This window comes from Cibotium barometz, chromosome 21, assembly GCF_041138505.1.
Source record: "Cibotium barometz isolate CiBa-2024 chromosome 21, ASM4113850v1, whole genome shotgun sequence".
NCBI classification, from domain to species: Eukaryota; Viridiplantae; Streptophyta; class Polypodiopsida; order Cyatheales; family Cibotiaceae; genus Cibotium; species Cibotium barometz.
In genome coordinates, this window is record NC_141066.1 from 34,566,315 (window position 1) to 34,588,482 (window position 22,168).

At 38.3% G+C, this 22,168-nt stretch overlaps 1 protein-coding gene across 7 annotated transcripts; it reads left to right on the forward strand.

Moving 5' to 3' along the window:
• Positions 1-897: 897 nt before the first annotated feature.
• Positions 898-6,876, forward strand: LOC147627119 (uncharacterized). Of its 7 annotated transcripts, none has more exons than XM_086815706.1 (6): positions 898-1,289; positions 1,777-2,205; positions 2,321-2,360; positions 4,273-4,548; positions 4,673-4,810; positions 4,914-6,876. In XM_086815706.1, the coding sequence occupies exons 2-6, from the start codon at positions 2,144-2,146 to the stop codon at positions 6,444-6,446; spliced, it is 2,049 nt and encodes a 682-aa protein (XP_086671832.1). In that variant the 5' UTR covers positions 898-1,289; positions 1,777-2,143; the 3' UTR covers positions 6,447-6,876. The 7 variants fall into 7 exon arrangements, with proteins under 7 accessions (XP_086671832.1, XP_086671825.1, XP_086671827.1 ...); XM_086815699.1 differs by having other exon boundaries at positions 901-1,289; positions 4,268-4,548; XM_086815700.1 differs by lacking the exon at positions 898-1,289 and adding an exon at positions 1,397-1,645 and having other exon boundaries at positions 4,268-4,548.
• The last annotated feature ends 15,292 nt before the right edge of the window (positions 6,877-22,168 follow it).

Consider the following 22,168-nt stretch of genomic DNA (forward strand, 5'->3'; position numbering starts at 1 on the left):
ACTTAAGGAGTGGGGGAGACATAAAATATTTGGTAGGTATTTTATAAGGTGCCAAATAATTTTACTATAAGACTTGATTCACACGCATTGGCATCCATTTACAACCACTTACAACATGCACAAGGCTCTTCCAACAACAAATGGATGAAGAAGGTGGATCTAGCTCCACATTCCCATGGGTGGTGGCAACTAGGTAGGTACATGCACTTATTCAACTTTACAAAACTAAAGCTACCAGACTAGGTGACTTCTTGAAAGAAAAGGTCTCTCACACAACATGGGGGCTAGTTAGTAAGTCGACATCCTTATTGTAAACACCTTGATTCTTTCTCTTGAAAGGAGAAGGGGCATGCTCATGAAACAACTCCTTTGCTTACTTTCATTATAAAAGTATATAAAAATTACTAGTCATGTCAATGAAACATGAATATTTACACATGTACAAAGCATATAAAAAGACCATCCATGCTTCAAAATGAGGGTGGAGGCCAAAATGCGATGTTGAGGTGGACCCCTTGAAGTAGACGCTTCATGTGAAATCTGATGTGGAGTGCTAGCTCATGGCCAACCTTCCAGCCATCTTGTCGAGAGTTCCTTAAGGTAGCTACTCACTTGCTTTTGGCTCCTCTATACTCAACAATGTAATGAGCTCCCTTTTTTTTCCCAGAACAGAGTGCTTTGTGCGAAATTGTCTGGCAAGCCAATGCAACGTAATCATATGTCGACTTGGCCGCGACCCTCGTGTGAATCCACCCTTAGGGTGGTAGAGGCTTGAGAGAGATATGGCCGGCCAAGGGCAAACATAGGTTTTGTAGGTAGGGTTTTGTTGTGGGGTGGTAGAGGCTTGAGAGAGATATGGCCGGCCAAGGGCAAGGCAAGGCAAACATAGGTTTTGTAGGTAGGGTTGCATGTAACTTTGTAGCCTTAAGGGGGGGTGTATTTTTCTCCCTCTCTAGAGGTACCGACAAACAAGAACACCTTTTGTATGGAGCACCAGGCCAAATCCAGGAAAGCCATGGTGTCCTCTGCACACCGGCTGCACGGCCCCCTCTGCAACTTGTCTCACAGGCACAACACAGAGGACAAAAGAGAAAGAAAAGAAATAGAGAAAGGGCATCTTCTTCCTCTTCAGCCTTTTTCTTCTTCTTCTTCTTCTTCTTCTTCTTCTTCCTTCAGCAGAAAAGTAAAAAGCAGCAATATCATCATCATCACCATCATTATCATTGCCTGCTTCAAAGTGCTGCCTGCATCCCTTCCCCAAGTACTAATCCTCCTCTTCTTTTTTCCAGGTATGTCCACAGCTTTTCCTTCCAGCTGTTCTTTTCCCAAGGTTTTTCTGCATGCTAGCTTTTTTTCTGAACAGAAACGTTAACCCTAATCGAACTCTTACCATAACTGTAGAACATCTAGCCCTCATAACTCCTACCCCCAGTCAAACTCTATCTGGAGGCCCTAATTCTAACCCTAACCAAACTGATAGGAAGAATTTAAACCCTAACCTAAGTACCCTGAAGCCTTATGTTATTTAATAACCCTAATAACCAGACAACCTACATTCTCACCCTAATCCTAACCCTTACCGAAGGCATAGACCCTTTTTTTTTTTTTGCAGAGACACTCTCGCACACACCCGAGTACCACTTTTGTAGGTTTGCTTGCAGTTCAAGAAGTTTTCGTGACTGTTAATGCATTTATAAGCAGTTTTGTCTTTCAATGCAGAAAGATTCAATGCTACTGCTATCTAGGGATTACCAATACTATTGTTCTGTGCACCAGGGCTTGCATCATTCTACTTTGGTGATACATTACATGAGTCAGCCATCATAGACTTTGAGAGGAAGGCGTCAGCTGCATAAAAACACAAGAGCAGATCACGGAGAATAGTTTGATGAGTGATTAACTTCTGATTAGTCCACCATGAAGCAGCTTTATCAAACAGAAAATAATGAGCATGTGCTCTCTCAAAGCTTAATCGATGCTTCTCTTGAAGGAGATGAAACAATTGTTCACAACCTCCTCGCGAATGCAATGGTGGATGTCAATTACAAGGGGACTGTGAATCTTCGCATGAGACAATTAGTGACTGAGCAGTGTGAGGAAGCTCCGGATGAGCTGAAAATTGAGTACGTTCTGTTTAAAACAGATGTCGCTCCCCTATTTGCTGCTGCTCACTCGGGCCATGTTGATATTGTCAAAAAGCTTCTGGTAAGCTGCTGCATTCTCATCTTGCTGAAGCTCTAGGCTGTTCATCTACTTTCTTCCCATCTGTCTTTATATTATGCACGGAAGGAAACACTTTTTTGTGTGTCATGCTGTGCAGTTTCACGGCCTCCCTCTGTTCCTCTTGCTGCTTTCAAATGGTAAGAGGACCACTTCATCTTGTCCAAGGGTTTTTGTCCTCCATGTCAGCAAGTGGTGCTGGGAATAGGAAATCATTATAACGAAGTAGGCGTAAGGTACTTGAATGGACTAGAGAAGTTGACAAATAACATTCTAACTCTTATAGGGTACAAGAAGAGTTTAAAGTAGTATAGGAGAAAGTAGGAATGATAGCATGGTTTGGAGAAGAAAGTAGAGGAAAGGACTGACAGAGAAAGATTGCTTTGTGAGCATTGTGCAATGGTGGTTTGGCTATGGGGTTGTGACGCTTAAAAACAAGCAGCAGGGTATATCACGATTTGAATGCATGTCCTTTCATCAATAGAGGTTAAGGACTTAGTGGTTGTGTTTTGTATGCATTTAACCTTTTTGCCATGAAGGATGGGTTGCTCATTGCCATCTTTGCACTCGTTGAAGCCTTATCTGCCTTGGTCAATCCACTTGCATTGTCAGCTCTTTGAGTGTCATTGTGAGCAGTGGATTGCAGTTTTTGTGATCAACTTGTGTTTATGTGAGACCTAAGTGATTGCTCTTTACATGCAAGCTCTCTCTCTCTCTCTCTCTCTCTCTCTCTCTCTCTCTCTCTCTCATTACTTCTTCATATTGTATCTGCCTATGACAGAGGATGTCACTCAGGCTCCCCATGGACATGGGGATCACAGAGGTCGTGGTCTACATACCCGATCGCGGGACCCTATGCACCTGTGGAGTCTTTAGAGAGAGAGAACACGACCCCTTTCCTTTTGAGAGCCAGGCACCCCGCTCCTAGGGACCCAAACCTTCCACCCTTCAGCTGCAGATCTAAGACATACTCCAGCGCCATGGAGAGGCCTCACTGCAGGAGGGGATATCATCATGTCTCTGTGCCTTGTTATGGAAGGGGATGGTACTAGCCTTGTTATGGAAGAGGATGGTACTATGATTGGGTGAGGCATGCATTCCTCCCACTCTAGTGTACATATTGGCATCTTGTATTAGCTGCATGGCTACCTGTACTACCTTTTTCATTGACACAAGTTCATAGCATAGGTAGCTAGTTTTTTTTTTTTTTTTTGGGGGGGGGGGGGGAGATATGTATAGAGGTATATTAATTAGAGAATGGACATTTACAAGTCAGAACATGGAGCTCACTATGAGATCAGTACCCAACATGTCTTAATACAATCTGAGAGACCATTAAAAACTTCAGAACAAGCCCCAAAGGTCAGTGCCCAACATAAATCATAACAAACCATGGCTTCATGCATCATTCGAGCTTTAATTTTGATCTATTTGGAGTGAATCATGACCAGAGTAAAATTGAAAAAGAGAGAGAGGGGCGGGCAGTTGGGGGGGTGGGGGGGGGATTAACTGAAATGGTACTTTCAGTATCGAAGACTTTTCCTTTTATCGAAGAGATATCCAATAAGAGTTGACTGTCCAAATATGTGAGCAAGCAACACCACGGGGTTGAAAATGATCTCCAAGTGAACACCCGTAAGAGGGGATTCATGTAGCTGATCCTGTAAAAAAGAGTGAGCTGCATTAGCTGACATGTACATGTATCTCTGTCTAAAGCGATTAGCTTGTCCTTGCTGTGTTTGCATCATCTGCTTGGCATTAGCTAAGCCAGCTGGTGACTACTATCTGCTATCACTATTGGGGTGTCAGTCACTGCCATGTTAAGCCTGTCCTTAGCGGCATATAGTCCATCAAGAGAGTTGTCATGAATATATCTTTGCCATTTTCTGATCCAGTGATTCAAAGCTCCCATAGGGCCTTTGTGACTCTTTATCTTTTCACATATTTTCAGTTATCATTTTGTGTCTACTTGGAATACTAGCTGTGTCATGCTTTCTGTTGAGTGTTGTGCCTTTTGCCAAAATATAACACGTTCTTAATTTGAAAGGGCAGGCAGCTGGTGCAGATGTCAACCAAAGGATTTTTAGAGGCTATGCAACAACTGCAGCTGCCAGAGAGGGCCATCATGATGTCTTAAGCATCTTGCTAAAAGCTGGAGCATATCAACCTGCTTGTGAGGAGGCTTTCTTGGAGGCATGCCTTGCTGGTCAAGCTAACACAGCAGAGCTGTTGATTAAGTGGGAGATGGCAAGGCCAGAGATTTTGACAAGTGCCTTGATGCATGCAAGCAGCCGAGGGTTTCTTGATATTTTGGAGCTCTTGATAAAGGCATGCATCAATTCTTGTGAAGCCAAGTTTCTTGCAAGTTTTCAACACAAGTTACACTTAGTGTAATTAGTTTGATCATACATGTGTTTGTTATTCTCTCTCATGCTTAGTCGCAATTTTGCAGAATGGTGCGGATGTGAACTCATGGCATAGAGTGCTCCTGCGTTCGCTGAAGCCTTCTCTACATTCCAATGTTAACTGTACCGCTCTGATTGCTGCCATAGTCAGCAGGCAAGCTGCTGTGGTAAAGTATTTGTTAAAAGTAAGTGTGAAAGGTCTTTTTGTACTGAATCATTCACATGTGTCATGGAGATGGAATCTAGCAGAAATGGTTCGACTCGTGATTGGGTTTATTGGTTTTGCAGGCAGGAGCTAAAACAGATTGCAAGGTTAGACTAGGAGCATGGTCTTGGGATTCAACTTCGGAAGAGGTTCTGCGAGTGGGTGCTGGAATGGCAGAACCCTATGACGCAGTGTGGTGTGCCATTGAGTATTGGGAATCAAAAGGCACAATCCTACGCATGCTTCTTGAGTATGTGTCTGCGAACAGCGAGCTACAGGGTAGATCCCTTTTGTGCCATGCAGTTCTGTGTGGCAATGATGAAGCAGCTCAGTTACTTTTGAAAACGGGAGCAAATGTGGAGTACTGCATATGCACAAATGATGGTGCAGAGTTTCGCCCAATACACTTGGCAGCCAAGAAGGGATTTTTGCCCATCTTAAAAGCATTGATTTCACACAATTGTGACTTGAATGCACAGACCAAGAGTGGTGAAACTGCCCTCATGCTGTGTGCAGTATATGGCCACAAAGAATGCTTTCATGAATTGCTGCTTGCAGGAGCAGATTTTGGTGCAGTTAACAAAGCCAGACAAAGTGTAGTTGATATTGCAGAGGGTACTAACCAAGGCTTTTTTGTCTATCAGACAGTTTGTGATTCAATTCTTTCAGGACAAAAGCTATACTCTAGTGACTTGCAAGCGTTTTCACCTCTTCACTTTGTTGCTCACCATGGAAATGCAGAAGTTATTAAAAAACTAATTGAGAAAAAAGATGTGGATGTGAATCAGCAGGACAAATTTGGACTCTCAGCTGTTATGATTGCGGCTCAAGAAGGGCATATTGAGGTCTTCAAAGTGATGGTTTTTGCTGGAGCTCACATTGGCTTGAAAAATGTGAAGGGAGATACAGCAATAACTCTTGCTGAAGGGAGTGGAAATAAGGAGCAATGTGAAAAAGTTCTGTTTGATGCAATCCTTGCAGGTGTTCTAAAAGGAGCTGACTTTAAACCCATTCATTTTGCAGCAAGAAGAGGGAATTCCGAGGTGTTGGCACACCTGCTGAAGCATGGGCATTCCATCAATTCTTTGGATGGGGAAGGGTATACTCCATTGATGCTTTGTGTAAAAGAGGGCCATGCAGATGCATGCAAATTTCTTCTCGCTCAAGGGGCTGATTGCTACTTTGCTAACTCCAGGGGTGAAACAGCCTTGTCACTTGCAACAAAAAATGCATCCAAGAAGGTGGTTGAAGAAGTTATTATAGATCACATTGCAAGGAAAGTTGTACTAACAGGGGGCCAGCTTTCTAAACACACAAAACGAGGGAAGGGGGCACCACACATGAAGTTTGTCAAGACTCTGAAATCTGGAGTTCTTTCATGGGGTGACTCAAAGAAGCGCAACATACTTTGCAAGGAAGCAAGTGTGGGATCAAGCCTGGAGTTTCAGGAAAACAGGAAGAATCGTGATGTTGGGAAAGTGGGAATCTACACATTTAGAGTTGTGACAGCAAGTGGGAAGGAGGTCCATTTTGATGCTACTGCTAGTTTTACAGCAGAGCTTTGGGTTCGTGGAATCAACTTGATTGCAAAAGAAGGATTGAGCACAAATAGTTGATGGCTGCAAACATGGACTGCTACAGAATGCATTCTACGGTGTGTTCTGTAGGTTAAAACTAATTTAAAGGTCAGTAACGACTGCTTGTGACTGCATCACATGAGAATAGTATCTTGGAGCCATTGGGCTGGGAGGCTTTCTCAGAATTGCATGTCATAATCTGACTGATCTTATGGAGCTAGCTAGTATAAAGGAGCCTCTCTAGCTGGGAGGCATCATAGAATGTGCAGATTATTTTGACTGATATATGTGAACCAATACTCTTTTCCTATACCAATGTTAACTTCGACACCTGTTGGTCGGGTGCAGGTATTGTAAATATAGAAACTTGATTGTAAAATCAACTCAGGCCTTTGGTGATGGTCGTGGACTCCTGCTTTTGAAAGTAGGCCATTGAGTTTAAGGCTGCAATACATAGCCTTGCAAGTTAGCCGAGTTGAGATGCTCCAAACTCAGGATGGGATATCTAGGTTCAAATTTAGCTCGTGTTTGCAGGGCCCATCATGACTAGCAGCCATGATTGAGTGGCTGGGATGTCCAGTACCTGCGTTTGAACAGTTGAGGTTAGACGGTCTATAAATGGTTATATAGTCTTGTGTGTTGACTACCATGAGTATATAACATGCACGTTCCTAAAAGGTGAATTTGGGCATGTTCCTAGATTCATCTAGGTATATAATTCAGCCATATTAGCGGACATGCAGATTTCACATTGTGAAGTTTTCGTCCGAGTTGCGGCCAGTTGATATTGTGCTAATTCTTTCTTTCTTTAGCGGTGCATTTGCCCTATCAACTACTTATTTGCTATACTAATTCTTTCTATTTGCTACTTCCCTTAGTGTTAGGCTTCATTATGGCTGAGTCTGCCCTTCATCTCTGGAGGTTTGATAGAAACTCAGTACGAAGGGCTTTGTGTGAATATATGCTCTTATGTGTGTGTGTGTGTGTGTGTGTGTGTGTGTGTGTGTGTGAGAGCATATCTTGATACAAAGTTCTACACCCACTATTGGGCATTGATGACATTAGTGGGGATGTCGTAGTATCTAGTCCATTCCATGCATAATGGAGTTGATAGTTATATAGTCTTGTGGGTTGACTACCATGAGTATATAACATGCACGTTCCTAAAAGGTGAACTTGGGCATGTTCTTGGATTCATCTAGGTATATAATTCAGTCGTATTAGTGGACATGTAGATTTCGCATTGTGAAGTTTTTGTCCGAGTTGCAGCTAGTTGATATTGTGCTAATTCTTTCCATCTTTAGTGGTGCATTTTTCATATCAATTACTTATTTGCTATATTAATTCTTTCTATTTGCTACTTCCCTTAGTACTAGGCTTCATTATGGCGGAGTCTTCCTTGCATCTTTGGAGGTTTGACAGAAACTCAGTACGAAGGGCTTTGTGTGAATATATGCTATTTTGTGTGTGTGTGTGTGTGTGTGTGAGAGCATATCTTGATACAGAGTCCTACACCCACTATTGGGCATTGATGACATTAGTGGGGATGTCGTAGTATCTAGTCCATACTATGCATAGCATGGCATGAGTAATTAGGCTTCATCTCCAACAATCATCCATTTGATGCAGCACATGTATGACCTATTGACATTTACGAAGGCTGATCTAAGAATTGATGATCTTGCATGAACTTTCATAATCTTATACAAATATATGACACTTTTGGTGATTTCTAGATATTTGTGAACCATGTATGGCATGCAAGCAACACTGCCAATCCTCCCCCCCAAAGCCAAGTCCTCAACAAGGGCTCATGTTTATTTGTACACACTATATTTTATAAATTACTCTAGAAATTTCTTCTTATTTCTTGCATTTATAACTACACTAGGAAGATTCAACTAAGTTTTCTTAAAGAAGTGTCTTGGGCTTTGGAGTGTCTAAAGGATGGCATAGTGGAGTCATAAAGAAATTAAGTGATTTATGCTCCATAGAAGAAGGTAACCATTGATGTTTACATCTTTGGTACATGTGTGAGATGCTCCAAAATTTAAGTTGACTCCAAAAAGCCATGAATGCATCTTCTTTTGTTTTACTACAATTTCAAGAGGCTTTTGTCTCTACACCTCTTGATTAGAGAAGATCATTCTGACCCAGGTTTTGGTGTGATCATGTGATGTGAGCCTAGACATGTGAGTCTACAGGCATGAGCTTGTAGACGTGATCTTATAGATGTGAGCTTCGAGTCGTGATCCTACAGATGTGAGCTTGTAGATGTAAATGAGACACTTGCAGATGTGAACCTAGAGATGTGAGCCTAGCAAAAAAAAGAAGAGATTTTCATAACTTGAAAAAAACAAACGTGTTTGAAATCAGTTTTATATCTACTTTAGGAGCACTAAAGACATTTGATGCGAACTTGATTTGGACTAATTGTTGGGAACGGCAATATAGTCGACTGTAGCACATCAAAGCCCACTTCCTCAAACCCACCAAGCCTTCTTAGTCCCAGCAAACAGTTGTGAGTCGCAGACATGATCTTGCAAATGTGAGCCTATAGACTTGAGCCTCATGACGTAATCCTATAGACTTGAGTCTCGAGACGACCAGAGCCTATAGACTTGAGCCTCGAGACATGATCCTATAGATGTGAGCTTATAAATGTGAGTCAAACATTTGATTAAAATTAGTTTCAGACCTACTTTAGGAGCACTAAAGACCTTTGATGCGAACTCGATCTGGACTAATTGTTGAAAATGACAATACAATTTGATTGTAGCATATTAAAGCACACTTCCTCAAACCCACCAAGCCTTCATCACTCTAGCATTCAACAGAGTTCTCCCTTGTTAAGAAGGGTAGACTGTCGGATCCACCTCAAGCGAGGATCTTTGTGAAGAAGTGAGCAAACAGTGGTTTGACGATTAACTCCAGGAAAAGCGCATGGAGATAAGAGACATGATGCTTATGTACAATGACAAGAACACCAAAAGAAAACTCAAGTACAGAGGCCAAGGTCCTATTGAGTCATAAAAATTGCCCCTCAAGCTGCAGTAAAGAAAGAGACCCTGGATCGGGTTGAGATGGAAGGATATTTCAAGGGTGGTTGAAGCACTACTATGGACTTCTCACCCATGACATGCTCTTTCAAATCTATAAGAGAAAAGCACTACTATGGACATCTCCAAATCCATAAGAAAAAAGAGGAGAAATGAGAGGTTGGCAACGAAAAATGGAGGGCACGCCTTGAGGTGAACGATCAACAAAAGAAGAACCAAAGAGGCCATAGACCCCAAGCGCTCACATAGCCAACCTCCATGATTCGATCGAAAGAGAAACAATGGTGGAATGTGCTTGCCTTGAGCTAGAGTTCCCTCTAGAAAGACCACCTAGCTACGTGGCTAGCCTTGGTTGACATTGGGGCTCGCCATAATTTTTTGCCTTGGGAGAGACGTGGACCTCGTCTCAAGACACCCACCCCTCATACCATCGAACAAGAAACAATGGAGGAACGCGCTTAGCTTGAGCTAGAGTTCCCTCAGAAAGGCCACCTAGCTACATGACTAGCTTGGGTTGACACCGAGGCTAGCCACAATGTTGAAAACCTCAAGGAATTTCCATCGATACTCCTTAGAAGATGTATGTATTAGTCTTTGAAAAGTTCCAAGGTATTGGATAAGCCTAATGACATAACTTTGTATACATAAGTGCCCTACTTTATGAAAAATACTGTTTGTGCTAGTCTTTTAGGTCTATCAAGGAAATTATAAGCTTTCTTACCTACAACTTGCTAGAGCACATGCTCTATGGATGGAAAAGGATACTGATACTTAATAGTTGTTGGTACATTTACCTTTTTGAGATAAACATAGACTTAAACTTTTTTGTTCTTCTTAGGCACTATCACAATGGGTGAAATCCGCTCTGTTCATAGATAAATCATGCTTCTACGAGCCTGTTGATTTCCTCTTTATCCATTTTTTAATACTTGGAGTTCATATCGTATGTCCTTTGCCTCGAAGACTTTGCTCCTTCCATAATTAGAATAGTATGTATAGTCCTTGGAGGTACACTTGTCATGGAACTCAGTGAGAAAATCAATGAGGTCTTTCCCCTCTTCAAGAGCTAGATCCTTTCCGATTATAGGTTTTGGATCTTCACTATGCCTTGCTGAATTTAATTTTAGCTGGAGTCCATCATAACATGTTCAAGTCCATCTGGGGTTCTCATTTTCCTTTTTAAACTGGTACAAAATGGTCTTCCATGTTTTAAGCTTTGAAATGCTCAAGAACCTACCTAAGGTTTTTTGCCTTTGTGTTTTCCACCATAATTCTCTTGGCTTCTTTTCAGATTTACTCAAGGCTTTGTTTCTGACTTGTAGAGCAAGACGAACTTTGTCCTTTTCATAATTCTCTTGGCTTCTCTTTCAGATTTAGTCAAGGCTTTGTTTTAGATTTAGTCAAGGCTTTGTTTATGGCTCTTCTTGTAGAAGAAGTCTCAAACCCACAAGCTTTCAGAAGCTTGTGGGTTTATCGCTCTCTGTGGCTACTAATTTGATACAAATTTGGGTAATGGCAAGCTCTTTCTGGAATTCAGCTTCTCTCATATCTCATACTCCACCACCAACTTATGAAATGATTTTAAAAAACTACCTTATCCCAAAGAAAATACACCCACATCTTCTAACTAAATTTATTGTGATCGATTTTTTTAAAAAAAAGCAAGAACCACATAGTTCACAGTCGTATAGGCATCTCCATAAAGATGAGGTCTAGAGGAGACTTGGCTCTGTTTATTGTTCTCACGGAAAGGGCTATTTTATGCTGCTTGTCCATCTTCACGTTATGCATCTGAAATCTTTGAAACACACCACAATTCCAGAGACTCCATCTCTTTCAAGGCCGCATAGCTTCAATGCCAAAATCTCACACCATATAGCTCAAAATGCCCAAATCTCTCATGCCATAGTCCATGAATCGGCCACAGAAGAATCAACTCAAGAAATCAATTTATACATATTATTTCACCTTTTTTTTGCAATGAAATTGTCACTATCAATCAAGATGACTACAATAGCTTGGTGAAAGCGAACCCTCGGGTCATGGCCGCAATGGAGAACATAGAAGAGTACGTAGATAACTTTCAACATCTTTTTTAGTATCACCGTTGTGTATGTAAACTTTTTAGTACGACCATTATGTATGAATTTTTTTTAGTACCACCATTACTAGACATAAAGGAATAGTTCTTGTGCCTTTTGCTAGGCATTTGACATCATTCTTCCTTATTAGAATAAAATAATCCATTGACAAACAGTTATTGGTTACCGATGTCATAACTCAAAAATTCCATCCAGTCCCTTGTTTCTCAAAAAACAATATCACTCTGGACTCTCCGTTTTGAGACAAACTGGTCGTCAGCAAAACGAGATCCAGTAATAGATTACAATAATCATTTCGTCCATCATATATATCTTCCACGACATACGCATGGGTGTCATAGGCATCACGAGCCCGTGCATCTCCTAGTCAGAACCCTCCAGGATCCTCCTTAGGTGTCCTGGCACTTCACTCAGGGACCGCTTCGTCGACCCTCGCCCATCGTACTAAAAGCGCACTATTTTTCAACCATACCAAGGCTGGTCAAGACCTGGGCAGGCTTTGCCGCGTGATCTATCCTTTGAACACTCCCCGCCAGTTGTTGCAACCGAACTTCCCTTAGAAAAACATATACCAAATGCTCCCTCCAGCATTCTGGCGTAAGACAGTCCTTTAAGAAAATAGGGTTTCTATGCAAGTTTTCAGTTTGATTTTCTTTTTAATACAAGGAGTATTTCTTGAATCAGTATCCCAAAAACTTCTTGATTGAAATTCTGAATTTCATACCAGAATTCCTCGAATTCTATATCCACAGATCAATTCGAAGGGTCTCAAACTTAGTTTTAGATTTGGCGGGAGTTTTGAGTGTATATTTCTAAACTGGTCACACCTTCTTTCCTCGAAACTAACAAAAGAGTTTGGTCTTGGTCATAGTTTGATTCAAGGTTCGAGTCGGATAAGATTTTTCCTGAACTATCTTTGTCGAAAAGGTTTGATAATTCAGTTACTATTTTACTGAATTTCTTTCTTTGAATATTCACTTAACTGATTTCTAAATTTATTACGAATTCCAATGAGGAATAAATTAATCATTTATCTGAATATTTCGATCTGGATAGATTTTTTGAATTTTCTTTTTACAATGATAGAAATTTCTCTCTTAGAGTATTTAATTATTCATTTATCAAATACTCATAGAATTTAAACATCTAATTTAAGAGAATTCTAATTTTGATAAAAAAATTCTTTATGCATCTATTTATGCATAAAAATCAACTTCAATGGAAATAACACTTTTATATAAAAAACATACTTTTATGCATCTATTTATGCATAAAATCAAATTTAATAGGAATAACACTTTTAAAATAAAAAGAATTTCTTTATGTATCTTTCTATGCATAAAAATCAATTTTTATAAGAATAACGCTTTTATAATAAAAAAATTTCTTTATGCATCTTTCTATGCATAAAAATCAAATTTTTTAAGAATAACACTTTTGTAATAAAAAAATTTCCTTTATGCATCTTTCTATGCATAGAAATCAAATTTAAAAAGAATAGCACTTTTATAATTAAAAATTTTTCTTTATGCATATAAATCAAATTTACTAAAAATAACACTTTTGTAATAAAAAAAATTCCTTTATGCATCTTCCTATGCATAGAAATCAAATTTAATAAGAATAACACTTTTATAATAAGAAAAATTCCTTTATGCATCTTTCTATGCATAAAAATCAAATTTAATAAGAATAACACTTTTGTAATAAAAAAATCTTTTATGCATCTTTCTATGCATAGAAATCAAATTTAATAATTAATATCAGTGATATCCATGCATATTCATAGGTGAATATGTACATGGAGTAATTAGAATATTTCTTTTTGATGCAAAAATGGTGGGAATTACTCTTTTGGAATAACATAAAAACAAACTTTCTTTTTCACAAAATTCTGAAAAATTTTGCCATAACTTCCTTTGTATGGCTGACCATTTCTCATTTTTATCTTTCTTCACTTAATTTAATTAACCCAATTTAGAATTATAGAACTCTAATCTACACAATTTTCTAAATTCAAGAGAGAGTAAACAATAAGAGTTTAATTAATCACTTAGTTAATCTTTCTAAGATTAAGAAAGGTTGGAATGTAAAGAAGAGAAGCGGGTGGCCTTTTCATCAAAGGCATAGCATTTGAATTTAATTTAATCATTTGTAAAACATAAAAATCAAGAAAACCATAGATTTTTCATTAAAATTCGTAACAAAGTAAGAAAATTAGCTTACATGGAGCTTGTAAGCTCTCCTTTGGCTTGAGGGATTGAGGGTTCTACTCTTGTTTGAAGCAATAGTGGTCACCAATTCACTTTGGAGAGAATTAGGCCAAAAATAATTGAATTATTAAAAAATTCAATGTAGATGGCTCAGGACAAGAGTAGAGTAACAGTGTATAAACACCATTAAGCTTTTACAAAAGGGGGAGGCTTCTATTTATAGGAAAAAGTGAGCCTCTAACCAAGCAAACTGATTCTAGAATTTTCCAGATCAGTTTGGTCAAATTTTGACCATTTTTGGGTCAGTTCAGCTTACTTTTTGGATCTAGATTTGAAATAGGAGAGAGGAGAGATGAAAATATCCCATTTTATTGATTAAAAATTGGGGTTAATGATGAGAAAAAGGTGCCTTCTTCATGAGGGGAGATCTCCACACTGAGGTGTCAAAATTCAGTTTTTAATTCTTTTCTTTGGTCCTTAGTCCACTCTTCATCTTATGTGAGCATTTACTCATTTTTTGGGGGGGTTTCTTTTATTCTTCAATTTATCTCCTCCCTACATTTGGATTAATCTCATTGGCCTGTCAAACCTTTGTTTGGACCTTAATCCAAAATTTTCTGAAAACAAGGACCCTTAGGCTAAGGTCTTTTGTGCATATTATAATTTATTTCTAATGCACCTTAGGAATTTTTTTTAAACTTCTGTTTTGGGGAAATTTATTTTAATAAGAAGGGATATTTTTCCATCCAAAGATATCTAAAAACTGAATTATCTCTCTCTAGAATATTTTCTCTCTCTAGGCCAAAACAGGTAGAAACAAGATCTTTTATTATTCTGAAAAGGGGATTGATTATAGGGGAAGAAACTGGACATCTTGAGGGGCTTGGGAGGAATCTTACACTCGAGCAGTCGGTTATTATAGAGGTTATTATAGAATACTCTGCCTTTTTACACAAATTTCTTCATTTGCTACAAAGAGATCCAACTCCACTTCAACACTATTAATTGGTTCCTTCTTTGATGGCTTCAAAGGCTATTCTTCTCATCTGCCTCTTTCTTGCATTTAGCATGCATGTGATCGAGTTGGTTGTGCAATAGAAGCATTTCACCATCTTCTTCTTCTTCTTCTTCTTTTCAAAAGAGGTTGCCAGACCTTCCGTTTACCTTCCTTTGTGCTAGTAGAGAAATAAGAATCACCATCTCTCTAATCTTCCACCCTTGAAGAGGTATGGCTATTTGTACTCATGATCTTCATGTCCCCATACTATCTCTTCATTAGAAGTGTCATATTAAATTCTCGTGTATGCAGCATGGCTATCGGCATGGCTTATCGCACTCACCATGTAAACCAAGCATATAAATCAAACTTATCTCTGTGCCATTTTCTATGGCATATCTTGTGCCCATCCTCTTAAGAAGAATATTCAGGTGGTAGCTAGAAATATGCATCCATTTCTTAGAGTCTTTTGGCACTATCAATACATTGAACAAGAGTGTGGTTGTGCACTATCAATAAAGTTTATGTATAAAGCTTACATACGACAATAACTTCACTTTGATAGCACTGTATATATAAGGCATCTATTCCAACTTCTTCCTCATTTAGCTTTATCATCAACTCTAAGGACTAGTGTAAAATTATATCAAGACATCCTGACATCAAGCACCTTTGACCTTATAACCAGCCTTATCCCATCCACTTCCCCTAAAGAATTCATCAACTCTAAGGACTAGCGTAAAATTACATCAAGACATCCTATCATCAAGCACCTTTGACCCTGCAAACAACCAGACTTATCCCATCCACCTCCCCTAAAGAAATCATCTAAATTCACATCAATAGTTGTAACTATAGGAGGAAAAAACTTTGCCTATACACTATGTAGTAAAATCCCTAAATATGCCTCTAAGGAAAATTCACATAGCAATGTAATCTAACTCATGTTGATTACATGTAAATGACATATATGTAGAGTGTGAGAAGATCTCCTTAATGCAAAAGACTAGGCTAGCTAGGATAGGATAGGATTTATGAATAGGAAGGTGAACCTTATTATCACTAGCTTTGTATCATTAAACTTGTTAGATCTATCTATTTAGCTAGGCATGATCATAACAAAGAGCCATATCCATGGTATTTGATAACCACAATGATAAGCTAATAACAAAGAGCCATATGCATGATATTCGATAAACACAATGATAACCTAATAACAAAGAGCCATATCCATGATATTTGATAAACACAATAATAAGATAATAAGTAAGGAATAATCTTCAATGATAATTGCATTATTAATCTCACATAGAGTGAGCAAGGGAATACATCCTTTTATAGCTCAAAATAGCATCATATACGTTTTCTCCAAGTTCATGCCACCTCAATAGCTTATGTGGACAACCTATGTGATTTTAGAACACCACTCTAAATACATCATATTTGTAAACACAATGATAAGAGCTAATAAGTAAGGAATAATCTTAAAATGATAAGTGCATTATTAATCTCATATAGAATGGGAGTACATCCTTTTATAGCTCAAAAAAGCATCATATACATTTTCTCCAAGTTCATGCCACCTCAATAGCTCATGTGGAAAACATATGTGACGTTAGAACACCACTCTAAACACGTCATCCATAACATTTGAAAATCTATGGCCTTTTCACCTTTTCTCATCAACTAATGTTCAAACAAATAACCCTTGAATTTGGGCCTTTTAGTCATTTAAACACAATCATCCGAATTCAAGGCCTATGCATCCTCCAATTCACAAAATCTCCATAATTATGGATGCTAAAAGGGAATTTCAGTTGGTTACCCTCAAAATTTTGGCTACATCCCAAATTTTGGTATGTTTCCCATAGTGAGAACAAATTTGTAGCATTGCTCAACGCTAAAGGTTTTGCTACACTTAAAATTACTCGTTCCTCGACCATTGGTCCCTTGTTTTATACTTTTAAGTAGTTTTAAATTATAAGAAAGAGCATGCATTAGAGAAGAAGATTAGAGAGAGGATTAGCAAGAGCAAGACTGTGGGAGAGTATGTTGCATTATGAGAAGAAATGATTTATATACAAGGCCATAAGAGTTTTTACACACATAAATTATAGTTTAAGTGATTACACAGATTGAACTATAGTTTAAGTGTTTTCACACACACTGGTTGATTGGGTGCCCAAAGCTCATAAGTGGCCTATTGCTTATACAATGCTTAATCTTATAATACGTGTGAAGTGCATTCATAGGGAATCCACTGTAGCTTGTTGCCACATATTCTTAGAGTGGGAATCGCCATAAATACTCCATTCGACCATTTCCAAGCACCTTCCCATGTTATAGTTTTGGACATTATTGCTTCATAGATTGATCATACATGTTTTTGGTATCTTCGTCTTTGATTATTTGATATAGAATTATAGTGACAGCTCTTGTTAGCCCCAAAATTGCTTAACATTTCCCCTTCTTATTGTCAATCACATCCTCTCGTGATCAAGTAGAAGACTTTGTTATGGGGAGATTTGAGAAGTTGTTTTGTTGATGTTGTTGCATGAATGTTTAATGGGCATTGTTCCTTCTAGTTGATGAATGATGAAGTTAGTAAATGGGGTACGGATTTCTGGTTGTAAAATTTCTTCTTCTTCTTCTTTTCTTCTTTTGCCAATCCCAAAGCAAGTTTACTTCAAGCTAATAGTGATTCTAAGGCTTGTTAGCAACGGAGGACAAGAGTTAGGGGGTCGGAAGGAACGTTAACAAAATCATTAGAACAAGAGAGGGAATCTCAGTTCCTCATTTGATATATTGAAGCAATGCAAACGTGGCTTCTTCTTTTTTACCTTCCCTATTTTTATTGTAAATGACCTTGAGGTGGACCTGTTCTTTTATTCTTCATCCCATGTGCTTTTTATCGTTTTATGTATAAATATATTTTGTGCTCATTCAAATAGAGATATAATGAAGTGTCTTAAAGTGAGTCAAGCAGACTCTTGATGTAGCTACTATTGAAGTAAAAATTGTCATGAGAGAATTCTTTTTGACTTGCGAGGTTAATTGAAAAGTTCTTCGCCTTCTTGAGATAATTGTGGAATTTTATGGTGATAGATTATTGTTGAAGAGGTTTGTTGCTAGCAAGGTTGGAATGGGTGCTACTAAGGACAATCTATTGTGTTTGCACCTTTTCGAGGGGAATCCTAGCAATGGGTCATACCATTGACCAAGATTTTATCCACCACCATAGCCCCCATCCCGAGACATACCTAGAAGGATGTCGATGAGGAGGCTATGGTACATACACACTTGCATCTTCCCACCAGTGGGCGAGTATATGGGTTTACTCACTAAGCTGCTATAGTAATTGGCCATTTGAAAGAAGAATGGCAAGCCAATGAGCTTACCCATTGATGTGATTGGCTACTACTAATGAAACATGTGCTTTTGCACCAAGTATTATAGCCTTAATAAACTTCTTTAGTGTGATTCAAATGTATGAATGAAGAATGGCTAGTTGGGGTGATCCCAAATAACAAATTTCTCGTTTTTTTTTTGTTACCATACATTTAAGTGATCTTCAGGCATGTGTAATGATTTGGAAGAGTTTCCTCTAGTAGTGACTCCCAAAGTGGATCGGCAAGTAGTTTGAATTGTGCCATTAAGCTTTTAGCTAATTTTGTTATAGAAGCTGAAGCTTTGATTGGCAGAGGTTTAGGCTATAGAGGTTTCGAGTTCCACAGGTTTAGGTGGTAAAGGTTTCATTTCTGGCAACGGTTCCTCTTCTCGTAAAAGCATTGTGAGTGTTCTCATTGGGTGTCATAAGGTGATAGTTTGCATTGATTGGTCAATAGAGTATAGAGAACTATTTATCCAAAGGCCACCCAAGATAATTTCTTCAAGGTTTTGAGGAGTAACTTGGAACTCCCATGCTATGTCAAACCCCTTAATGGGAAGAATAAAATAACCCCATATTTCCATGTATTTCCCATTAGCATCTATCACATGAATGTGAGTGCGGGTATACCCAAGTTTCCCGTGTTGTGATATTGGCTTTAGGACTAATCATTGCTCTTTTCCATTTAACATTCTTTCCCATAGGGAAATCTAGCCAAACTTTGATAGGTTTCTCAAATGCGATTATGCCTTAGTTTCACTTTTAGTTTCATTATGAATGCGTTAGTTTTCATAAAGTTTCCCATTCACATTGAGATGGAGGCATTTAAATTTTATTCCTTTTTCCTCATTTTTATTTTTATTATTCTAAAGAGTAACCATTATGGTGATCAGGGAGAAGAATGGCATTGAAGGACTCCTTACTATGTTTATTAAAGCTTAGAATCTTGGAGGTTCTCGTGTAGCATCATGGATAAATGAATCAGTTTTGGTAGGTAGTGCCTCTTTCTCTTAAAAAGGAAAGTGGTAATTCTCTTCTAGATGGTTTTGGGGAATCTTCTTGGGATTAACAAGATGTGGTTCAATGTCAATTGGTGATCCAGTCAACACTTTAACCGGTTTGAGCATAGTTTCTTGAGAGTGTTGTTTGCTAAGTCTCTTGTTCTCATCTTGGGGTGGTCGGTCAAGTCTTAGAACTTTGATTTCACTTTCAATTGCACTAGATGAGGTGTTAGACCTAATTTCTTCATCTCATATTTCTTGGGTAGGTTCCAATTGTTCTTTTCCATGCAGCAAGAGAAAATTTTCTTTTGAGCGCTTGGCAACATTCACGTACATTGGTTCCTTGGTGTCAATGCTTGGGCATTGTGCTACTTTTACCTTCCCTAGGTTTATGCTTTCTTCATGTCTCTTTCCCTTGTCTTGAGGTTTAAACTTAACCTCTTCAATTTGTATAGCTTTGGCTTTCTTGGGTCTAGTAAGGTGTTACTTTTTTTTGTTTTGAGACGTTCTCCTCTACCCCTTGTGTGTAGAGTGTTCTTCTGTAGGCTTTTTGGTTTTTTCTTGTAGATTGGCTTGCAACCGTGTGAGCTTATTGAGGGGAATCATGGATAAGTTTCCATTCTGTACACTTAAGATATTGTTAGGTATTGCGAAGCATGATCAATGGCACATCGGGGGTTGTGTGGCATCAAGAATTGTAGGTGTATTCCTGCAACCTTGTGCAATCCCATGATAATAGAAGCACTACACTATTTGTCTAGCTGTAGTTTCTATCCCTGGTTATGTTTCTTGGTTTTGAGGTGATGGTTATGCACTTGTTGTGTGTGAATACATACATTATGAGATGTCGTGACCGAACAGCTTCAATGACTATAATATCATAAAGATTGACTTAGGATACATGCAATGTGGATTGGGATTGTGGTGCTACCCGCAATCTGCAATGTGGATTGGTTCAAGTAAGGCATTGTAGAATTTTGCAATCAACATCTCAGAGATCAATATCTCTTTGCTCCTTGCCTTCATTGGTTAGACGAGAGAAAGAGTATATATATCAATGGTATTTTCCATCATGTTGTCATCCAAACGAATTGCTTCTTTGCAACATTGATCCAAAGAATTTGTATTTGAGACTATGATTAGATTGTGCGAAGTGTTTTTCTTTAACCCCATGAGAAAACATTGCTTTATTTATGCATCATTGAGTATCTCCCAGTTCTCACATTATTACTTTAGGGTTTTAATGTGTAAGATGTAATCTCATGCGGCTTCCTCACCTCTCCATTCTATCACATATAACTATGCTATAGCACACCACCTGTGATCTATCGTGAGAGTCCATAGATAAAGGTAAGTCTTTAGAGTTTTGAAATTTTACTTAATCGTAGAGGCATCAACATGATGACCATGTACTTACCTTGCCCACTAAGCATAGATTGAGTGCATGTATATATCTTTTCAAAAATTTAGAGAACTTTTCGTGGACCCAGTATTACAAAAAAAACTATTGTTTAGGTAATTTTCACTACTCAAAATTAGGAAAACCTACATGTAGTTTTACTCAGCTCCAATTTAAAGAGGTTTAAAAAATTTATCCTTTAGTGTAATTTTTACAGCTAAAAATTGCTCCACCTTCCTTAGTATATCCTCTTTAGTTAGAATAGAGCCTTCTAAATGAATTGTGAAAGTGTAGGATTTCTTCTTACATTCGCTTCTCTTCCTTCCCTCACCTTTTGTTAGTAAGAAATATGGCAATGAGCAATCAAATGCGACAACAAAGTGAGGACATGATGGACGAGTTAGCACACCCACATGGAAGTTGCAGATTACGGGTCTAAGGCAAGACCCAAAGACACATGCTTTGGAAAGACTAAGGTAATCTCTTGACGAACATATTTGGTGCTGTTGGAGACTAGCCTAAAACTTAGCTCAGTTTTTTTGTTCATTCCAAGCTATTAGGATCACCCAATATTGCTTGGTGTTGATTAGGAAATCACACTCCGAAAAACATACAATTTTGAAACATTGGATGTGTTTGTTTGTTAAGTTTCATTTTTATTTGCATGAAATTCGAGCCCAAGAAGCTTAGATTTCAATGGTTTGATCACAAAAATAACTTAGCAATGTAATTAGATGTGGAATCCACTCTAAAAACACAAGCATTGAGCTCCATTAGGTTGAATAAGAGTGAAGCTATCAATCAATTTTTATTGATGCATTGTGAAATTGATAGAGTAGAAGCATGCTAAACCTTCCAAAAACAATTAAAAAATACTTAATTAGTTGTATCACAATCATTAATTATGATACAAAAATATTACACACACCCCATCAAGTCCAAAAAATAACAAAAGCCCTTAAAACCAAGGTTAAACCAACTCTCCAATAGGGAACATAAGCCACAATCCCGCACAATAAGACATAAATCTTGACATGTGAGCTTGCAAACGTGAGCCAAGAGAAATAAATGCGAGTCTAAACACGTGAGCCATGAGCCTAAAAAATGTACTTGCAAATGTGAGCCGAGAGGTAGGTAAACCTAAAATAGTATGAATCAATTATTATAGCCATATAAAGACATGTACGAACACACCTATCCATGTCCTTGAAAGATATTATTGTAACTTGTACCAACTACAAATTCTAAGGAGAATTCTTGTCTTAAGTAATTATTAACAAAATTAAGTGCACTTATTATCCCCAATAAGTATACACCAATACTGTCATAGGTTCTCTTCCTAGATTTAGTGCCCAAGATAGGCCTATTTTATACTAGGGAAGTACATGGCCGAGTTTATACAAAAAAGGTGTGGGTCTATAGACATGAGCCTCGAGATGAATCCTTGACAGTATAATTTTAAGTCATAAAGTATCGGAAAACTAACAAATTACTTTGCTATTTCACAAAGACATTGTTTTCAACTATGGGCCTTACTATGTAAGTGCCTTTTTCTCATCTTCTCTGAATATGAGCACTAATGTGTGTACCATGGGATCGGAC